The sequence below is a fragment of the Typopeltis vanoorti genome, chromosome 17 (genome assembly GCF_054136105.1).
Source record: "Typopeltis vanoorti isolate ZY-2024b chromosome 17, IOZ_Tvanoo_1.0, whole genome shotgun sequence".
Classification (NCBI taxonomy): Eukaryota; Metazoa; Arthropoda; class Arachnida; order Uropygi; family Thelyphonidae; genus Typopeltis; species Typopeltis vanoorti.
This window is the reverse complement of record NC_143565.1, coordinates 47263826-47279861: the sequence shown is the minus strand read 5'-3', so window position 1 is coordinate 47279861 and position 16036 is coordinate 47263826. Positions and strand designations below refer to the sequence as shown.

General features: G+C 35.0%; 1 protein-coding gene across 2 annotated transcripts in view; it reads right to left on the bottom strand.

Annotated features, from left to right (window-relative positions):
• The window catches only part of hrg (poly(A) polymerase hiiragi), a 374011-nt gene that overhangs the window by 177994 nt on the left and 179981 nt on the right, over positions 1–16036 (bottom strand). For both annotated transcript variants that reach the window (XM_090407503.1, XM_090407502.1), the window contains exon 9: positions 368–506. In XM_090407503.1, the coding sequence (XP_090263629.1) occupies positions 368–506 (139 nt within the window). The remainder of the gene's footprint in view (positions 1–367; positions 507–16036) is intronic.

Sequence of the window (16036 nt, the reverse complement as noted above, 5' to 3'; positions counted from 1 at the left end):
CTTTACTTTTCTACAGTATTCACTTTTTTAAAAAAATATTAAAAAAAAAATTTATACAAATGTATTGTATCTGTGCATGATCCACAACTCCTATTTAAAATCTTGTCTGCTGATATTTATGAGCTTCATAAGCACCATGTTAATTGAGTCTTTTTAGTTGGGTCAACGAGCTCTATAAACACCTTCAGAACAATTTGAGCTCGGAACTTTGCCATCCATAAACCCAAAATCTGGGTGAGAGATGTGTATATACAGACAATATCATCAGATTTCATTGCCCTAGACTCTTCTGGGTAGCTAAACAGCTGCCCTATCCATGTTTACATATAAAGGATAGAAAACAGATAATGATGTTATGAAAACTTACCATTGGGAGAATACTAAGAAGAATTTGTGAACAAGAGTTGCTGCAGCAGCATTTGGATAAAGTTGACATGTCCTTGCTACAAGCATGGCCCAAGAAACACCGCCTAAGTAGCCTAGAACATTGGAATATACACCGTGCCCTAATATGTAAAAGTGTGATAAATGAGATTTAAATAAACTTAGTTTATTCAGTATTTTTCAGATCATGCAGAATTTAAAATGTTTATTTCAAGCTTATAGGCCTTTGTATTAGTGCAATCAAGTATAACATTTTAAAATAATGTAGCGCACACATTCCATCAAAACTATTAATTATGAATTTCTCTAATTATAAGTTACGCAAATATCTTCTGCTAAAAGAGCAGCTAATTTCAGTAGATTTAAAAAAAAAAAAACTAATTTGTAATAATATATTGGCAGTATTCATTAAACTTTAAAAAATGTATTAATGAAATAAATATTCTTTTCACTGGCATTTGTAGTGATTTATCCAATCACATTCTGCTTGTGCTATTTTCAATATTAATTCAATATTATGACAGAAATTATGGAATTATTCAGAGATCAATTAAATTAATCAGTTGTATCAGAAATTTACTGACCACACTGGAAAACAAATGCCAAATGCATACAAGCATTTAAGAGTGATAACTGCAACACAAATTGTGGAGGTGTTCATAAATTGGAGACTGTTTTTCCAGCAACTACAAAAATATTTAAAGAAGTCTAACATTAAAGCTTGATTTCCTGCTATGTGTTAAATAACTACATGCAGCATAGTTGAGAATTTAAATATCTTTAATTACATAGATTTAGAATTATTAAATTTATATAAAATATGCAAAACTTTTTCATCTACAAATTTGTACTGAGGCAGTGCAAGAGTTTTGTACTTTTAGTTTTAAGGATGTGTTTTCTTTACAGGTGGATATTATTTCTAGCTACTAACAGTTTGCTTCAAATTCTTTCAGCATTAATTTTTATTTTTTTAAAATCCATTTGATGAATATATATAGCTTCTGTATTCGTTACCTGAATGTGTTTCATTCCAAAAGGAAATCAATGGAAACATAAAAAACACTTACGGAAACTGCAACAGTTTTAAGTTTAGATGAAATTGTATTAAATGAGAAAGGATAACAGTAATTCATGTTCTTAAAAATAAAATAAATCATTAGAAATAATTCATTGCCACTCTTATGAAAACTAATATATTATCTGATTACGAAAGGCATATTTGGTACATAAAACAATATAAATTATTATTCATGAGATTGTAGTGGACATAGGAGACACCGAAAAATCTGCAGATTAACTATCTGTTATTATTTGATAAATTACTCAATTTAAATGCATTTAACAAAAAAGAGATAACTACTCCAAGAGAAAATAAAGATCACAGCCACAAAGAGAGCTTTTATGTAATCCTTGAAATTAAACTGTGTTATGGAAAACTTAATAGCTCTGTACCTACCACATGAAGTTTTAGTGAAGTACTTAAGAGCTGAAAGAATCTATCTCAATGGGGAAAATGTATTTTACATTTGTAACAATACCAACTCATAATGCATATGTGAAAGCAATTTTAAAGCATTAAACTGTAAACAGCATTATGATTTCCATACCTTTCGTTAGTCCTCTTGCAAAAAATCAAATTTGAATGACATTTGTTCTTATTCTTTCAAAAATAAAATCAATAAATGTAATAAAGAAAGCATTCTGAATTAGTTCTTTTGTCATGTTGCTCTGAACAATCTTTTTTACTTTATCAAACCTTTGTACTCCTCTCCCCCAAAGATCTAGTAACCCTAAGTACGAAAGTGATCTGAAACGTTCTCAGCCATAGATGGCAACACTATCGGCAAGATTTTTTTTTTCGAAGTTGGTACATCTGTCATAAGCATCCATGTAAAATTGCAAATCATTCTATCAAGTAGTTTGTTTTATATAGCTATCTGAAGCAAAAGTGTTGTCTGTATCCCTTGAAATAAAAAATTTGAGTATCGTGCGGTTATAAAACTCTTTGTAAAAGAAGGTTTAACAGCAAAAGAAATTCATTCAAAGTTCATAAAAGTTTATGGCACTCTTCACCTTCATTTTCGACAATTAAGAAACGGGCTGCCGAGTTTAAACATAGCTGCACCAGCCTTCAAAATGATCCACATGAAGGACATCCAAAAAGTGTGACACCACCAGAAATCATTGATCAAGTGCACAAGATCATACTGGATGACCGGCGAGTCAAAGAGCGTGAAATTGTTGGGACTATAGGCATTTCAAAAGAACATGTAGGATATATTTTGCATGAACAATTGCAAATGAAAAAGCTTTGCACAAGATAGTGCCGTGCTTGCTAACAGCAGATCAAAAACGCACATGCATGAAAATCTCTGAACAGTGCTTGGAGCATTTTAACAAGAATAAAACTGATTTTGTGCATCGATTTATTACTATGAATGAGACTTCGATTCAACATTACACACCAGAATCCAAACAGCAGTCAGAACAGTGGACAGAAGCTGGTTGTTCAGTGCCAAAGAAGACAAAGTCAGTTCATCAGCAGGAAAGGTCATGGCATCGGTGTTTTAGGATGCTAAAGGCATTTGCATTTCGTTTATATATCATGAAAAGGGTAAAACAATAACTGGGGAATATTATTCCGATCTTTTAACCAGACTAGACAAAAAAAGTTCGTGAGAAAAGACCAGGTTTGAAGAAGGAAAAAAATCATCTTTCATCAGGACAATGCACCTGCCCATAAGGGTGTTTTGGCAATAGGAAAATTAAGGGATCTGCACTATGAATTGTTGGAACATCCACCCTATTCCCGAGGATTTGGCTCCCTCTGACTTCTATCTCTACCCAAAACTAAAACTCTTCCTCATTGGTCAGCGTTTTTCAATGAATCAAGGGGCGATTGCAGCTGTAGAGGGATATTTTGCAGATCTTACTAAGAACCACTACAGGGATCAGATAATGGCGCTGGAATAAATGTGTCTTAAGGGAGATTATGCTGAAAAATAAACATAACTTCATCATCCAATTCCTGACATGTACCCTCAAGGGGTGTACAGAATATGATAGTACTACATGAAAAATTTACATCATTACTAACTTCCTATCTACAATTTTCCTCCAAATCAGTCTATTACTTGTCAAGACTCCAACATTATCAGATCTTATATTTCTATCGTCTAAGGCACTTTGTACCGTATCAATCCACCTATATCTTGGTCTTCCTCTGGGTCGTTTTCCTGCCAACCTGGAAAAGAATACTTGTTTTACTTATCTGTCTTCGCCCATTCTGTTCAAGTGACCTTACCACCTGAGATTAGTCTGCTAATGCATTCCTGGATACTGACAATGTCAAGTTCTTTCCTAATATCCTCATTTTTTTTACATGTTTTACTTCTGACCCAGCTCTCAGATCCATAAATTAAAACTGGTTTGAACACTGTCTTGTATACAGCTAATTTTATCCTACTAAAGACTAAATAGTGATCACTTCCAATCGGAAATCCTCTGTACACTCTGGTGTCCTGCACCAGGGAGAAAACATCACTATCAACAATAACATAATTAACGAAACTTTTCTTATTCCTTGCCTCTTCTCTCCATGTGAATTTGTGCACATTTTTTTTGTTGGAACATGGTGTTAGTAATTAACCATGTCCTGAGCAGAAATCCAACAAGTATTTGCCATTATTATTAGCTTTGCTCTTTAGTCCAAATTTTTCAAAAACATTTTTGTATGTCTGACAATCACTTCCTACTCTGCTATTTAGGTCCCCAACAAGGACCAACTTTTTTCCTTTTTCATTGTGTCAGTAGCTTTCTCTAGAGTCACAAAAAATTCCTCCACCTCTTCCTTAGTAGAGCCTTCTGTGTGACCATAGGCACAAATAAGTCTCATTGTCCAGTTCCCCATTCTGATATTTGCCCACATCACTCTACTTGAGACTGCCTGCCATTCAAGGAGATAAGCCTCGTAATCTGTGTTTAATACTATGGCTACTCCTTCTTTTCCTTGATTGTCATTGCCTGAATATAACTTTTTGTATTTATTGCTCAGAAAGATCTCACCAGTTTTTGTCTTTTTTGCTTCAGTCACCCCTATTATGTCGATCTGGTACTTATCTAATTCCTCAGCTAGCTCCATTTCTTTGCCATCCAGGCTTCTTATGTTGATAGTACCTATCTTTAACTCTGGTGATGTTGAGTTGGGGGTGTGCTTTCAGATTTGTTCCAGTAGCTGACTTTTCGCCCTGGTTCCCTGGCAAAAACAACAGGGGCCTTGTTTAACTGGGCGACGACCCAGCCGGCATGAAATTTTCATCATTTTGTATATTGGTTTAAGCCAATAAGAATACAATTTGGTCAGCTAAATCCCAAATTGCTAGCTCATCCTCATTTGTTCATTATCCAGGTAGATACCCAACAGGGTGCACCACGAGAAGGTGAGGATTGGACATTAAGTCAGAAGCTCTGGTCGGTTCTCTGCATTCCTTTAAAAGCTATGTGGAGGTCTCCTCTCAATTATACAGCTTTGATCCTTAAGCACCCCTAAAAATAATTTTGATATTATAAATTTGTTTTTTCATTGTTAGGCCGAGAACTTTTCAGATCGCCATCATATAGCAAAAGTTGACTGTATAAGCTAGTGATAACACTGAATACGATTGTGTTATCGAATTCGCTACACTTCTTAGAAAAGTGATAATTAAAACAAAGTTAATAACTTTGTCAATAGTAGGCATGAACTTTAGTAGGCAAAAAGCTGGTTGAAGTTTAATGAGACTAATAATATTCCAGACTGCTTATTTATATAACCACTGTAATTTACATAATTTGTTATATGGCATTGCAGCAAGGCAATTAATTACTGGTGTTCTCTGATTAGTTTTTTTTTTTTTTTTGCACATTTTTAAAGTGAAGGGAGGAGAGAGGGGATAAAATATGAGTTTCTAGAAATGAAAAGTCTTCAAATGAAAAACTTTTAGAAATTACACTCGCATACAAAAGGTTCAGCGTCCTTTTTAGCACTATCTACTGCTAAGTTCTGTAATATTTCGAAATATACACCACCAGTAATTTTTTTTTCCCCAATAAAAGAGTATAAATCTTTGTAATACTCCAAGTACAAAATCATATCCGCTTGATAAACTATATATACCAGCCTAGTCCACGAAATATGCCCATTTTGATTCCTTATCACACTATGAAACAGATTATTAAATTCACAAGTAAAAATTGTTATTTTCATGGAATGTTTCAAATGTGTTCAAAATTTTGGATAAATAATTATCCTTGTCACAAAAAGGCTGTAAACCTAGAGTATATTAGTACTGTGAGTGGTCTCAGGATTTTTTTCCCATTTTTTAATTTATTTTTAAACACAATCTGGAAATCCAACGTGGAACTTTTACAAACCACTCCAAGCATCCTGTAAGCAGGTCGGTGTTCTCCTACCAGATGATGAAATTCATCTACCACCATGGATGATTGCATCACTTGAAATTAAGATTTCCATAACATTTTGTTCAAATCTACCATAATCAATGTTTTAAAACTAATCTCCTTGCAATTTTTTCAGTAGGGTAAGAATAAACTGGTGGACATTTGATATTAACCACATATCCAAACAAGATCAGGTTTCACTTTCCTGGCACAAATGTATCACACTCACAGCCTCTTCATCTATACCTGATTTTCTTTTTTAACTATACAACTACTAACACTATATAAATTTTAAATCAAATGTCCAACTTTGAAAAATGCTAATCGTTCATTTCATGGAGAGCACTAAAAATTTTCCCAAAAAATGCTTGCACAATCACCAGATTTACTCCAATCACATACTTCTCTTGCTCTCAAAGACAAAAGACAAAGATATTATGTTTGTCTTATACATCTTCTATTTCCACAGGCAATGTTTTATTCACCATTAAACCTCCCCATTAAGACCTACAGAATCAACTTCTCTAATCTTTTGTAGAGTCTCCCCCAAAAACGACCACCTCCAGCTGTTCAGCAAACATGTCAATGGATTCCTGCTTTGCCCTAACCTTTGCTCATATATTAATGTGCTGTATATTGCAAACACACAAATCGGCAAAGGAAGTTCTTTGTTCTCCCCTTTGTTCAAAAACACTATAAAAACCTAGTCTAATAAACAGTTCTTTATATTGTATGACGAAAACGATGGATATTCCAAAAAAAAATAAATAAATAAAAAGAAAGAAAGAGGCCATAATAAATTAAAAGAAAAGCTCATTCTTTCAGATGAACCGAAAAGGCAATGTGGCTGGATAATGCATGGTTTAACACATTTACATTAAAGACAACTAGTGGATTACATCATCATCAAATTCCTCACATATACCACAGCATGTACAGTATAATTATGATAGTACTACATGAAAAAGACTCACAAAATTGATAATGACTCCAACATTATCAGATCTTTTGTTTTTGTTCTTCCTTTGGATCTTTCTTTTCCTGCCAACTTGGCAAAGATCATTTGTTTTGCTAATCTTTCCACGCCCATTCTGTTCAAGTGAATATACCATCTAGGATTAGCTGTACTAACACATTCCTGAATGATAATCATGATGATTCCTGAATGGCCAGCCTGGCTGGCCAAGTGGTTAGCGTATCTGCTCTCCATCCGAAAAGCTGTGGGTTCGAATCCTGCCGTGGGCATGGATGTTTGCGTTTGTCTTTGGAAATACTAGTGGTGGTCAGCGGTAGATGGCAATGGTGTAGTTGCGGTCAGTTGATGGATTGAGTGGTTGAGACAGAGTTGTAGAGCAGGTGCCCTCCCTCAGTGAGTCTTTGGATTCCCTGGAGGTGTCTAATAATAATAATAATAAAATAATAATAATCGTATGTTCTTTCCTAATATCTTCATTTTTAATGTGATAATGCCACTGATGTCATCTGTTCATTCCACTAATCTTTCTCAGAAAACTCATATCAGAAATCTCCAGTATTTGATCAAATGTTTTTATTCTAACCCAGCTCTCAGATTCATAAGTTAAAAATTGGTTTGAACACTGTCTTGTATACAGTGTTCAAACCAATTTTTACTTATGAATCTTTAGTGTTTTAATTTAAAACACTAAATAATTTAATTTAGTGTTTTGACTAATTCCTCTCTTATTCCATATAAATTTATTCAGTTAACTTCCTACCATACCAGCTTTGTTGATTCTGTTGCTATTTCCATATTTAAGTTACCATCTATACTAAAAATTGCACCTAAAGAACTGAAATGTTTTAATTGTTCTATAGGTGCACCATTCAGGATGCAGTTGAGGTTTTCAGTGTTTCTGCCTATTTTCATTGTGTTTGTATTTTTATTGCTGAATTTCATATCAAATTTATTATAACAGTCATCCAATTAACTCTGCAAATCTTGCAGGCTTGTACTGGATTTGTTCAGAAGTATATCATCATCTGCATAAAGCAAAGAGCTAAGATTAAACATCACCAATTTAGATATCAGATTTAATAGCACTTTCCTTCATAATGTGATCTATATAGATAATGAATAACAGTGGATATAATATGCACCCCTTGTTGTGCAACTGATTTAACATCAAACCATCTTCCTGTCTCCTTCAATTCTAAATGCTGACTTACAGCTTAAACAGAGACTATGTATTACTTGATATAATGTCCCATTTAATGTGACATTTAAATATAACTGTAGCGTTTTAAAAAGCTTTCCTCTTGCCACCTTGTCATGTGCCTTCTCCAGGTCAACAAAACTTAAATATAAATCCTTATTATATTCCAAAGATCTCAGCTATTTGTCTCGAAGTGAAAATCTGATCCTGACAACCTTTATTCAGCTTGGAAATCCAGTCTGTTCTTCACCAATATTCCCCTTCCATAATTTTTCTTAGCCATTTCTCAATTATACTTGCATAAATCTTACCAGGAACACACTTAGTAGGGAAGAAGCACCTCTGTAATTCTCATACTGTTTTATTTCCCTGTTCATAGATGGGTACTATGAAAGCTTTGCTTCAATCACATGGAATTCAACCCTCTGACCAGGCCTTCTGAATTATGCAATGCAGCCATTATAAAACTTTGATACCTCCATATTTGAACATTTCTAGTCAAATTGCATCTCCTCCAGTTGCCTTTCCATAGGTAGAAGGAACTTTTTTTTTTTTTGATCTAGAGATAAATCACTATCTACACCAGTGTTTCCCAGATTTTTCCTACGATGGAGCACTTCACAAATCCTGAAATTTTCATGGAACACCTTGGTTATTTTGTAATGTATTAATAATTAATTATTAACACATTACAATATTAATAATTAATTATGGCATAATCATAAAGAGTATTAGTATATTTATGTATACGGTGTGACATGTTGACAAATTTAAAATTACATTTACTGGACTAATGAAATCTTGTAGCATATTGTAGTTTCCTCAGGCCAACATCATTAAATTAATTTGTGTTGATTTTCATTGCCATATTCCATTCTGATCACTAAAAATTAATAATATTATAAGTACTTACAAGTGAATGCAGGCTTTTTCTCCTGTGTGCTGGTAGTTTTCCCCTCCTTTTGTACATCCTGGAGATTGCTTTGTAGGCTGGTGGTGAAAGACTCACTATCTGTTGCATCACAAACACTTTCAATAAGAGATTTCTTAACACCAAAATTAAACAAAGTCCCTTGTCTTTTATTCATATTAAAATTTAAATAATTAGTTGTTAAAATTTTAATTTTAACAACTAATTATTTAACATCTCAGGTGATGTTAGGTATTCTTATTGAAACTTTAAAACAGTAGTTTTCAAGAAAATTCATCTGTCAATAAATTATGAAAGAATTCATTGAAAAATTATCGGTGAATTGTTTTTTTTGATTAGTTGGATTTGTAAAAAATTGTCGCAATGAATTACCATCCACCAAATTGTCGTTCAGTTAGTTGTTTATTCGGTGAATTGCTTTTTCAATTTGCAATCAGTAAACTGTCTTTTGATCAACAGTTTTTGATGAATTTTCATGAAACTTGGAAAGATACCTAACAGGATGCACCACAAGAACATGAATATTGGACATTAGGTCAGATAAAGATTGGTTCTCCACCAGGTCTCTTACCAGTTATACAGCTTTGATTCTTAAGCTACCCCCTAGAGGATTACTTAAGCTGTTTTATCTTCAGGGAAAGTATATATACTGATCAGCAGATGGCAATTCAGATGGTTTGGTTTAGTTTATTTGGCACAAAGACAACACAGGTCATACTGTGCCATACTAAAGGTTACAACTATACATAAGCAGTTACAGAAAATTGTAAACAATATGTCTGTACAAAAATCTAGTTTCACAAAGCAACATCTACAGACAAACAGAACTGCTGCAAGGACACAGCAATACACAAGGTCAGAAGTTATTACGGTAGTACAAAAATAGTTAACAATATAAGTTAATACACAAAATACGCAACAACAAGCCAAGGAATGCAGTATCTACATATATGTAAAATTATAACAGATGCTTTTACAGCAGTAGAAAAATAGGCAAAAAGGAATTATTATACAATATGCATGGATGAAAATTAAATTTAGCAATGCAGTATAAACAGAATTTAGCAATACATATAAACAGAATTACTAGAAGGTACACAAATAGACAAGGTGTCCTACAGCAATACATTATTAGTCGAAAAATAAACTAGTAAATAAAGTGCACATACAAAATTTAAGTTAGCAATGCAGTATCTACATATAAACAAAATTACTGCAGAGGTTTCAGCAGTACATAAATAGATAACAGTACACGTAAACATTTTGTATATATGCATATACAAAACAAGTGAAAACAGTATCTACATATAGTAAGATTACAACAAATGTTATTATGCTAATACATAAAGAGTCAGAAAGGAATTATTATTCAGCAAATATGCATAAAAATTAAGTTTAGCATTGTGGTATTTACACATTAACAAAATTACAACAGGGTGACACAAATATACAAGATCAAAGCCTACGATAATATGTAATTGGTCAAAATTTAAACTAATGAATAATATATATGTATAAAAATTAAGGTAAGCAATACAGTATTTACATATAAACAAATTTACAGTCAAAATGTGTTTGAAAAAATTAATTCGTTCTAAAAAAAATTAAAACCATCATGCAATCTGCCTGAGTCTGCTAGCATTTCCATCAGTGTATATGGTTTGGTTAGATATGTGAAAACTTCATTCCTCTCTCTCTCTCATGTAAATTGTTGACACTCTATCAGAATATGATAAATAGTGAGATGTGTAATGCGTTTTTCACATATAGGAGGGTCATCAGTTCTCAGTAAATAAGAATGTGTAAGGTGACTATGACCTATGCAGAGCCTAGCAATAACAACTTCCTCCCGTGTCTTTGTACACTGACTAAAATGCCAGTGCTTAATTTCAGGTTTAATGTCATATAATTTGTTTGTCAATGTTTCCTGCCATGTTGACTCTCACTGAACAATTAGCTTTGATCTTATAAGCTATCTGTAGTCTGTATATGGAACTGTCAAACAGTATGTGGAGAAGGTATGAGCTGATTTAGCAGCTGCAGTCTCATTTCCTTTAATTCCAATGTGGCTGAGAATCCAGTAGAACTCAAAATCAAAATTAAGGATTTTCATTTTGTGAAACAGGTGTAGCACCTCAAAGTATACTGGATGTGGATTATACATAGAAGAGGAGATAGCCTGTAAAGAGCTCAATGAGTCTGTGTAAATTATACACTTTGGTAGCAGTTTTCTTTTATATGCACAAGTGCAAGCTGAATGGCATATAACTCTGCAGTATAATTACTGCAGTCTGGTGGGATCTGATTTGAGATAATAATGTCAGGAAACACAGCAACACAGCCAACAGAGGTAGTTCTTGAACCATCAGTATAGATGGGTAAGAAATCAGAGTGTGTGCTGCTCTGTGTGCATTAAACAATTGCAGGTAGATCGATGATGGAATATAAGATTTCTGTAGCTGACAAAGTGAGAGGTTGTAGGATGGTGTACAAACCTGCCATGGAGAGATGCTGGAGGAATTAAGAGATAACTGTTTCTGTCGAAGTGATAGAGCCAGTTCATTTGCTTCAACATAAAGCCTTTGAGTGGGTGATGTGCGAAAGGCACCAGTAGCTATCTGTATACCCCGATGATGGATGGAATCCAACCATCGTAGGTTACTCTGTCTCGCAGAGCCATAGACTTGGGACCCATAATCCAACTTTGAACATATAAGTGTACAATAAAGATGAAGCAATGAAGCTCGATTAGCACCCCACTGAGTAGAGGATAGAGTGCGAAGGAGGTTCAAAGTTTTTTTGCACTTTTCTCTTAGTTGACAAATGTGTGCTAGAAATGTAAGTTTTCTGTCAAAGATGAGTCCCAAGAACTTGGTTTCTGTAGATATTGAAATAACAGTGTGTTCCATTCTTAATTCAGAATCTGGGTGATATGTGCGTTTTTGACAGAAGTGAACACAGACACTTTTTTCTGTTGAAAACCTGAACCCATTATTAAGAGCCCACAGAGAGACATGATTAATTGCTTGCTGTAGTTGTCTTTCAATTACCCTCGTGTTACTTAAGTGACAGTAAATTGTGATGTCATCAACATATAGAGCAGTCTATAATGAGAAGAAGCTGTTCAATGAGTTAATTTTAATAGAAAAAAGGGTCACACTTAAGACAGAGTCTTGAGGAACACCCTGTTCTTGATGATATGGTCGAGATAGAGTACTTCTCACTCTGATCTTGGAAAGATCACCTGGATAGAAAGTTTTTAATAAACACAGGGAGGTGTCCTTTGAGATTATAAAGGTCTTTTAATATGCCTATCTTCAGGTGTGTCATAAGCTTTTTCCATGTCAAAGAAAACTGAAACGAGATGTTCTCGCTTCAGAAATGCATCTCTTATACAAGTTTCTAAAAACGAACCAAATGGTCTAAAGTTGAATGATGTCTACGGAAACCACACTGTGTACTGGAGAGAAGACCGTTGCTTTCAAAATACCAGAGAAGTCTGGCATTAACCATTTTCCCTAGTATCTTACAAAGTCAGAGCAATGGGTCGATAATTATTTGCTTTGTTGGATCTTTTCTTGGTTTTGGGATAGCAATGACAATTAACTTATGCCAAGAATTTGGAAACTCTTCCTCTGCAAGTATTCTATTGTATAATAAGAAAAGAAGATCCATAGAAGATGATGGTAGATATTTTATCATTTTATAATGGATGTCATCAGTCCCTACTGCACTATGGTGAGATTGTAGAAGAGCTCTTTTTAGTACCTCCTTAACAAATGGCTGACTGTATGGCTCAAGAATGTTGGTAGAAAAATTAAGCCTTTGTTTCTCTTGCTGCTCTTTCAGTATTAAAAATTCAGGAGAATAGGAATCTGTTGCTGAGATTCTAGCAAAAGTTTCTCCAAGGTGTCTGCAATAGCTTTGGGATCAGCAATAACACTTCCATTATGGTCTAAGGTACTATATCGGCCTTTTATTTTCCAGATTTTATCCAATACATTTTTGAACAGGTCATTTGATTAATTGATATAGTAAATTGGATCCATGATTGTTTTTGACTCTGACATCTCACATAACGTGCTTTGGCTCGAGCATGCTTGAAAGCTATTCAGTGTGATGAGGTGGAGTATCTACAAAGTATGCCCCATGCTCTGTGTCAATCTTTTTTTTTTTTTTTTTTGGCTGTCTGACATTCTGGGTTCCATTCCACCAAGGCTTTGGATAGAATGGAAACTGAGATGATATTTTCTGGATAGAGGCTGCTGATGCGTGGACAATGCACTGTCTTGTATACTTTACCGCTTCATTGATAGGTGATGAAAGTTTATTTTTCACTTGGTTAGAGTATAATAAATTTAGTTTAATCCTTTATCCAAGTGTGAGCAAACAAAGTTTGCGCCTGAAAGTATCTTCAGGACTGGGTTAAGGTGGTACAACACCAGGGCAACTCATTGCAAAGGTGGAGCAAGCTACCAACACTCCTATCTCAGTATCTCCTATAATGCAAAACACATCTCCTTGCGGATATGTCTAATGTTATGCATTAAGGGAAGGGCCACTACCCAGACTAGTTTTGACCTTTATTGAGGTCTCTTCAGTGGGAGCCAGGCCCAAGTGGAGATATCAGGCAGAAGCATTAGCAGGTCAGCTCTACCTATAGGAATTGCCAATTGGTGTGCCACCCTTTTTTATAATTTACTCTGGATTTAGAGAAAGATGTTGAAGGTTTATTTTTCACTTGGTTAGAGTATAATAAATTTAGTTTATCTCCACTTGGGCCTGGCTCCCACTGAAGAGACCTCAATAAAGGTCGAAACTAGTCTGGGTAGTGGCCCTTCCCTTAATGCATAACATTAGACATATCCGCAAGGAGGTGTGTTTTGCATTATAGGAGATACTGAGATAGGAGTGTTGGTAGCTTGCTCCACCATTGCAACGAGTTGTCCTGGTGTTGTACCACCTTAATCCAGTCGTGAAGATACTTTCAGGCGCAAATTTGTTTGCTCACACTTGGATAAAGGATTAAACTAAATTTATTATACTCTAACCAAGTGAAAAATAAACTTTCAACATCTTTCTCTAAATCCAGAGTAAATTATAAAAAAGGGTGGCACACCAATTGGCAATTCCTATAGGTAGAGATGACCTGCTAATGCTTCTGCCTGATATCTCCACTTGGGCCTGGCTCCCACTGAAGAGACCTCAATAAAGGTCAAAACTAGTCTGGGTAGTGGCCCTTCCCTTAATGCATAACATTAGACATATCCGCAAGGAGATGTGCTTTGCATTATGGGAGATACTGAGATAGGAGTGTTGGTAGCTTGCTCCACCTTTGCAACGAGGTGCCCTGGTGTGGTACCACCTTAACCCAGTCCTGAAAATACTTTCAGGCGCAAACTTTGTTTGCTCACACTTGGATAAAGGATTAAACTAAATTTATTATATTCATTGATAGGTGTTTGACTGATAGTATCAGCATTAAATTTTGCAAGATCAGAAAAACTATTCCAATCAGCCTGGTCCATTTTCCATATAGGTATTTGTGTGGGTGAACATGGTTCTTGTGAGGACATTGTGCATAGAACAGGGAAGTGATCGCTTCCGTATATGTTCTCTTCAACGTCCCATGTGAACAGTCGAAGAATGGAAGGGGAACAGATTGCAAGATCAATTGCAGAATATGAACGGGTAGGCATGTGAAAGAAAGTATTAACTTTATTATTTAAAAGGGAGAGGTTATTATTATCAAGGACTCTTTCAATTTAATCGACCTCGTCTGTTAGTGTTGTATTGTGACCATTAAAGTCACCCATCAAAAGTATGAGTTCAGGCAGTTGCAAGATAAGATTGTCAAGATCAATTTCATTTAACTCAGCACTTAGTGGTAAATAAATTGAACATACTGTAACACTAAATCCCTTAGAGAGCCGAATTGCTACTACTTCCAGAATAGTATTAAGCTGGACATGGTGGAAAGGAATATGACTGCCCACTAGGATAGCTACTCCTCCATGAGGACTACCTCCAGTTCTGTCCTTACATACAACAACGAAATTCCTAAAGGTATGGTCCTCATTGGGTCTTAAGTATGTTTCCTGTAGACAGAAACAGAAAGGTTTGTGTTTCTGCAACAATATCTTGATATCATCAATATTCTGGCAAATCCCACGACAGTTCCATTGTAAAAATTTTGCTATTGTTTTGATTTTATTGACTTGTCTGGTTTCTGGGAGGTTGAGGACTTACCTTTGTCAGGTTTATATTTATCCATTGTTTTAGGAAAGTATGGATGGCCAGTGTCCATCTCTTCCTCTGGTAGGGTATTAAAATCATCTAATGTGTTAGGATCAGTCGGTAGGTTAAGTTTACTTTCAGTGGGTACCGAGGTGTCCATTTTTTCTGTGCGAGTGTCTAGTGGTTTATTTTTGAGTGATATCTCCACCATAATTTTTTTGACGTGAGTTTTCATTGACTGGGACCATTTTTGAAGTTGTCTCTGGAGTAAGGTCATAGGTCTTGTGATTAATGTGCTCAACAGAGAAGCACTTGCGATCATGAAGTTTAGGTATTGTGAAATTATCAGATGGTGGAACAGACATACACGTTTGAGTTGCTGCTGGCACTTTTTTAATTGTTACTTTTTCAGCATAAGATGATCTCAGAACAGGTGTAATGGTGGCCAGCTTTCTTTTTGCATCCTGATATGTTATGTCTTGTTCTGTTTTAATTTTCTGTATCTCTTTTTCATCTTTCCATTTCTGACATGCACGAGAATAAGCTTAATGATCTCCCTGACAGTTGACACATTTAGCATTTTTTTGCACAGCAAGATTTGTTATTGTGTTCTTTACTACCGCATCGGGCACAGGTAGTAGAACCACGACAGGCAGTTTGGGCATGTCCATATCTCTGACATTTAAAGCATCTAAGTGGATTAGGGATGTACATTCTAACAGGACAGCTGAGATACCCTGCTTTTACAGATGTCAGAGGCCTAGGTGTATTAAAAGTAAGGATGATGTTCTTCGCTGAAACCAGGCGACCATCCCTACATATCGGGATGCGCTTCACACCAGTCACTCCTTGATCTTTAAGCTCTGAACAT